Source organism: Nicotiana tabacum, chromosome 11 (genome assembly GCF_000715075.1).
Source record: "Nicotiana tabacum cultivar K326 chromosome 11, ASM71507v2, whole genome shotgun sequence".
In the NCBI taxonomy this organism is placed as follows: domain Eukaryota; kingdom Viridiplantae; phylum Streptophyta; class Magnoliopsida; order Solanales; family Solanaceae; genus Nicotiana; species Nicotiana tabacum.
In genome coordinates this window covers 37,357,854-37,364,905 of record NC_134090.1, presented here as the reverse complement: position 1 = coordinate 37,364,905, position 7,052 = coordinate 37,357,854, and the positions used below count along the sequence as shown (strand labels likewise).

General features: G+C 34.9%; 2 protein-coding genes across 2 annotated transcripts; both read right to left on the bottom strand.

Annotated features, from left to right (window-relative positions):
- Positions 1–2,011: 2,011 nt before the first annotated feature.
- Positions 2,012–5,463, bottom strand: LOC142165806 (uncharacterized). The gene is made up of 4 exons (XM_075224182.1): positions 5,340–5,463; positions 4,880–5,272; positions 3,660–3,729; positions 2,012–2,087 (listed from the first exon to the last, which is right to left on the bottom strand). The coding sequence occupies exons 1-4, from the start codon at positions 5,461–5,463 to the stop codon at positions 2,012–2,014; spliced, it is 663 nt and encodes a 220-aa protein (XP_075080283.1).
- A 3-nt stretch (positions 5,464–5,466) lies between these two features.
- On the bottom strand, positions 5,467–6,406 carry LOC142165805 (uncharacterized). Its single transcript, XM_075224180.1, has 2 exons — positions 6,013–6,406; positions 5,467–5,660 (listed from the first exon to the last, which is right to left on the bottom strand). The coding sequence occupies exons 1-2, from the start codon at positions 6,404–6,406 to the stop codon at positions 5,467–5,469; spliced, it is 588 nt and encodes a 195-aa protein (XP_075080281.1).
- Positions 6,407–7,052: the final 646 nt, after the last annotated feature.

The window sequence follows — 7,052 nt, the reverse complement described above, 5'->3', positions numbered from 1 at the left end:
CCAAAACCACTTCGTACCCAAACCAACCAACTCGATATGATACGATATAGTTGAACAACACATAAAGAAGTAGAAATAGGGGAAACGGGGTTAGAATTCACGAAACGGTCGGCCGGGTCATTACACCGAATCACTGCCTAAACCTGCTACTCATCAGAGAGAACACAGCCATCACTTTTGAGTTGAGCAATCATATTTGACATCACCCTTAGATGTTGCTTTATACCGTGATCATGACATTTTTTATACGTTTCAAACTTGATTGTCAGCTCTCGAAGGCGAGTCGCAGTTGTACCCCATATACCTCTCTTAAATGTGCCCACATGGCTTGAGCAGTAGAATATTGCTCACATTCGTAGATAAGATCATCAGTAACTGAACTTACAATAATTTCACGTGCAGTGGAATCTTTCGTTTTTCAAACATTGTAAGTTTCCATATCCCTCTTGTGTTGGGCAGTGTTTCCCTCCCCTGAGTGACTCATAACATAGTTAATACTTTAAAGAGCATCTTGCTCTTCGAGTACATACCACATCTTACGAATCCAGAGGTCGTAATTTTCACCATTCAGTTTGTCACCTTTGTTCAAGTCAGCAATGATACTTTTCGATACCATGCCTGTTATTAGAGATAATTTTACAAGTTTAACTCATCAATATATGCTTCAGTCAATTTATGCATGTGATTGCACACTCAAGTAAATTAATTATAATATTAATTCTACATTTAGTATAGAATCGAACTGTCACTACGTTTCCATTCATCATCTATATCTAAATATTTTAACTAATATTAAAATCACTTCTTAGTGTGTACTTTATTTCAAATCTCAATCCATTATAAAAAAAAATAATAAATAATGTATGTAACTGGTGAGACAAATAACATAATTTAAATTTCATTAAGATAAAATACATAACAACAATTTATATGTTTGCTAGGACATACATGTACCAGTCGAATACTAACTCTTCACATATACGCTAAAAGGTGCACTAGGCCAAATATCATGATAAATCTCAGTTAAAATTTCACCCCAAGGCTCTCGAAGAGAGTTCACTAAAATAACTAATGCTTCCAATCAGTAATTCTATGTAATTAGCCAATCCAGCTCTTTTTAACCTAAAAAGGTGTACATGTTCAGGAAAGGAAGTATCAGGGCCCATTTTAAATTCCTTTAACTCCCTAAATTTCTTTTCTCCTTTCCTTCGTTCAGCCTTTCGGCCCATTAATTTATTTTGCCTCGCTTTTGGGATATTCCTAATGATTTCAGGCTCCGAGTCTGAATCATTATAGAAATAAGTCCTGCGACGGCGTATTCTTCTAGGTTGTCCCCTTCCTTGACTTCGAGAACTCCCACTTGGAGTAATTCAAACTTGTCCCTATTCAGCCATATCTAAAATAGGACCAAGGAAACACTTAGAGCGGCTACAACCATTCATTGTGACAATATATGTCACAATAACTCGTAGAAGTATATTAATTTAAGGGATTAGGACTAAACAAAAAAATTATTTGAGAAATCAGGAGTTATCCATGGGCCAATTCTTAATATATTATAGACCAAGTAAAAAAGAACTCTAATCACTTAATGTCAAGATATCATTTAACAGTAAGGCTTTGACATCAATTAACAGTAAGGCTCTTAACAGTATCCAGCGTCAAGCAATTAATTCACATAGACAAATAATTTCGTTAACCAGATGTACATATGAAGAAGCTTTATATTATTCCTCAACTAGACAAGGAAGGAAAATTGTAGAAATCAAAATTACCATGGAAACTACTTTCATATTGCCTTACGGGACCCATTAAACTTTGGTAAATAAGCAAATATGTAATGCCATCCAAGTGGCAAAGAAAAAACTTTACACATGCCAAAGATATCATGTCTTCCTCACATGATGAGACTTTATATTATATTATATTTAATAAACTTCAAAGAATGCAAATAAAGCTGTCGAGCCATGGTGATCTCACATAATTTCAATTCAATTTTTGAAACTTTTGTTTAAGTTCCGTTGCAAATAGCAACACGGTAAATAGAGCAATTTTCAATCTCAAACACCGTCAATAGCAGCAAAATCCTATACACAGGATCTTTTAAAAAGGACAAAAACAGATTGTTCCTTTTCATGGCACCAACCATAGCTCTATAAGAATAAAATTTGCAGCGGAGAACGCAGAGTACGGATACAATCATGCTCTGATACCAATGATGATATAATAGTAACAGGGACATCGAATTTGTTTACATGTTAACAACAGCGGAAGATTGTTGAAATTTGTGTGACAGAAATTGCTCCACGCCGATTCTATTTTACTTTGAAAATAGAATTTTTGATTCCACAAATTAAGTGTCCTCTTTGTGTTTCTTGTGAGAAGAAAAGGAGATGAGTTCTCTGTATTTTTCTTCTTGTATCTCTCTGAAAAGTTCGTATGTTCCCTTTTATTTAGGGTTGAGGAAGAAAGCAGTTCTAAAGAAAAAACTGTTCCTACCCAAAAAAAAAACCGTGTAGAATATGCTCCCACAAATTCAACGTGTAGAGTAACTTCTGATAAGAGGTTATTTAATCTTATCTATTTGGAGCGACCCGCGACCCAAATTGAAAATAAATCCAACATGCCCTTATTTTCATTTGTTGCCTATTGCATATTTGGAAACCAAAAAAAGAGTTATCTCAATTCAGCCTCTTCAGCAGGTCTGCAACTTGGACATATTTCTGATAATGATCTACCTATTGCAGGGGGAATAACTTATGAGGATTTTTTTAAAGTCAACCAAGGGATTCCCTAAGGGCTTTAAATGTCTAATTTTGGAGTTCATGTCTAATTTTGGACTTTAAATATCTCAATCCGAAGAATGAAGGCTTTCAAAAATGAGTATGAACATTATTCATGTTATGTCAAGGAAGAGGCAACCCCGAAAATAAAGAAGATAAAGAACACCAAATTTTAATGTGAAAACCCTTCAAATCGAAGGTAAAACCCATGGGATCACAAAGATCCAAAAGGATTCACTATAACAATAAAAGGGTTACAAAAGTTCTCTAATTTGGCTACACAACAAGTGCCAAATACGGAGCAACAAGAGCAACAACAAATCAATTGAAGAAAGAAGAGAAGTCACAAAACTGGAGCTACTTTTTGGGGCTCTAAATCATATGGTATAGGCCACTAAATCTGATCTTCACTCTTCAAATCAAAGATCAAGAAGTTACAAACACATAGTCAAAATTTCAGCCCGATCCAACGGTTAACCAATCAAAAAACGGGATTTAAATTTGGTTGGTCAGAATAAAATCTGTAGCAAAACGAATATTTTGTTCTCTCTTCTCTCTTGATGAAAGCTCTCTCAAAAACTACTCTTATGTGTTGAAGTCTTTCAAAGACTTGTACCAATGATAGAATAATTCTCCAAGGTTGTCTTATTTATAGATCATGAATGGTGTTTTCTCTTAAAACCAAAACTACTCAAAATAGGAATAAACATTAAATCCAATTTCGAATAGGAATAAAAATCAAAAGACAATAGGATCATGCCATTGGGTCTCTGGCTGGACAATATGAGCATGGGCCCAACAATCTAAAGGCCGAACATAGCAATATAATAGATGTTGCTTCTACACTTGATTAGCTCCATAACCATTGCCATTTACCAATTGTTCACAGCAGCATAAAACCAAGCAACATTCTCTTTGATGAGGATATGACTGCTCATCTTGGTGACTTTAGATTAACAAAGTTTCTCATTAGATCATACAATACTTCCTGGAGTAAGCAGAATGTTGACGCGCTAAAAGATTCCATAGGATATTTACAGCCTATATTTATACTATCACAATATCATCATTTTCCAAGCATCTGAATCTTAAACACATACTTCTAATCCCTGAACCATATAATTGTACATACTAAACAGAACAAGATCTGCCATATTTAACTTAAGAAGATCTTATTTGCATATTCTGTATCTCCTAACAGTTTGCTATTTACTTGTAGAGCACGGATCAGAAGGTTATGTTACCAAACAGGGAGATATTTATAGCTATGTATTATGGTGCTTGAGTTGTTCATAGGCATAAGACCAACTGATGTGATCTTTAAAGACGGTCTAAATATTCACGAATATGTTGCAATGGCTTTACCTAAGCATGTCATGGAGATTGCAGAACCTTCATTGCTTATGGCACATGAATTACACAGCAGAAACGAAGATAAGGAAAAGGAATCAGAAGAAAAGGCAGTACCACAAAATGATAAATATCGATCCAAGCTAAGTGAAAACAATACAATAGAAGACTGTCTAGTCCCAATCCATGACATCAGGACTTATTTCTTCGGCATGAGAGGAAAGAATATAGTGTCAAATAGACACTATATTGTCTATTTGAGCTGAGCTCAAATATTGTCTTCAGCTTCTTCTTTTTTTCCGCGGTCTTCCTTGATTGCTAAGATATATATATGATTCATATTTCACAATTATGGATTAGTCTATCAAGTACCAGCATATTGTACAGGAACTTTTTGAAAAGTTATTGAGACAACTTACATTGTGTTGTGCGAGAGAAAGCAGCGGCGGATCCAGAATTTAGGGGTTACAGGTGTCAACCTAATCGATTTGATCAATTTGGGCGTCGGTTCGAGTTATTCGTCCTTTTTATTTATATAGACAAATAGGTCAAATGAAAGAAAATATAATAACTATAACTACTTGACGCAAAGCATAAAACTTCCAACAATATTTTTAATATCATATACAATTGTCCTCGACGAGCTTTCATATTTTGAAAACGATCAATAATGATATCATTACTTATATTTGTAAATACATCACGGTCTATGTAACAAACTAAACAATCATTTAAATATTGATCACCCATGTTGTTCCGCTCTTCATTCTTTATCTGCTTCATGAATGAGAATGCTCTCTCCACAGTTGCGGTAGCAACAGGTAAAATCAGAGTTAACTTCACAAGTAAATAAACATACGAATAAATCTCCACAAGATTTGTCTCAACTAATGTTTTTGCCAAATCACTAATCCCTTTCAAGTTGGAGAACTTGGGATTGCCAGCTCGCATATGAATTATGAAAGTATCTAGTTGATAACTCAAGTCTCGAATTTGTACTTCATCAAACTCATTTGGGTAACATTTTGCTAAACTCATTATTCTACCTTTATCAAAATTAGTAAAAGAATTGGCTGAATTCAAGCTAGCTACCCCAAGAAGCAAATCGCTACTCACTATATCAAAACGGTCATTAAGCTCTTGAAGTTGCACATCAGTTACAGCATAAAAGATTGATAACACGCAAGTGGTATGAATAACAAATACCAAAAGACTTGCGCTTCGACTTTCCAGGAAAATATAATTCATCCATCTTGGGAATTATAATATCATGCATATCACAAAATGAGGAAACATCATCTAGCAAAGATTCACATCCAGTTCCCCTCATATCTTACAATCTTTTCTTTGTAATGTTAAGAAACTCCATGGCATTAACAATATCTTGATCCCTCTTTGGTAGGATCTTGTTCAACTCATTTGACATTGCCAAAACTTTCAACATCAAGTGAAGCATAAAAACAAATTTGAATGTTATTATCTCACTCAAAAGATATTTTGCTTGATTTCTCTCATTTGAGGTAGAACCTTCATGTTCAAGCACACGAATAATAGATGAGAAAATAACAATAAAGTTATATAATGTTTTGAAATGTGATCCCCAACGAGTATCACCTGGTCTTTGAAGCCCGCGTTCTTGATTTAGTCTTCGCCCGATATGAACTTCACCGGACTCAAGTAATTTCTCCAATTCAAGTCTTCAATTATAGCCTTTAATGTTTCTTTTTCACAAGCATTGATAATACCATTTTGGATCATAGGGCAAGCAAAATATCATTTTGTGGAGTAGTTTCTAATATTAATTTTCTCACATACGAATGTTTGTCCCCATCCCATCATAAGAATCCTAGAAAGATGCCTTGGTTTGTTGAAGACTCACTTTTGTCATGACTCCTAAAAGGCAATCCATACAATAATAGAAGTCTTGTCACATCAATTGATGCTTCTAAACTCATTTGATACTCACTTTTTAACTTCTCAGAGTGCTTATCAAAAACAACTTGAATTGATTGATGATGATTTGATAAATCTAATATCTTCTTGAAACATTTATCATGGACACCATTAACATCACCAACATGCAAACGCAATCTTTTAAGACCCTTATTCCAAGCCCTAAAACCATTTTTTGTATAAAATTCACTTGCACTTCCATGAATAAATTCATTTTTGAACAAATAATAACACAAGAAAAATGCCGCATCTTTCTTCACGCTATACTCCAACCATTTAGAAAATTGACCGTTGAACCAACTTGGAATAAATTGACGCATTCGTCCTCGTATTTGAGTTTTAGGAAATTGATGCCTGAAAGGTTGACAAGGATCTTGTTGAATGTAATGTTTCCTTACTTCATCTCATATTCTAGGGTTAGCAATAGATATTCTTTCTCATGGATCGTCTTTAAGTGTAACGACCCAATCGGTCGTTTTGAGCTCTAGCGCATCATCCAGAAGTTTAAGGCAATGAGAAGTTTCACTTCAGATATTATGACTTGTACGCATGATCAGAATTGAATTCCAGGAAGTTCGGAGTTGATTTGGAAAGAGAATTCTCATTTCGGAAGCTTTAAGTTGAAAGAATTGACTAAGATTGGATTTTTCAGTAAACGACCTCGGTATCAGGATTCGAAGGTTCCAGCAGGTTTGTATGATGATTTTGGACTTGGGCGCATGTTCGGATCGGGTTTTGGAAGACCCATGAACGTTTCGGCACCTATTGTGGAAGTTAGCATTTTTGGAAAAATTTCAAAAGTTTGGGTTGAAGTGCATTTCAGTGTTATCAATGTCTGTTTGGGATTCCAAGTCTGGGAATAGATCTGTGTGGTGATTTTGGTGTTGGGAGTGCGATCAGAAGTGAATTCGGAGGTCCACGGGTCATGTTGGAGCCATTTGGTTAAAGAGAGAAATTTGAAGGTTT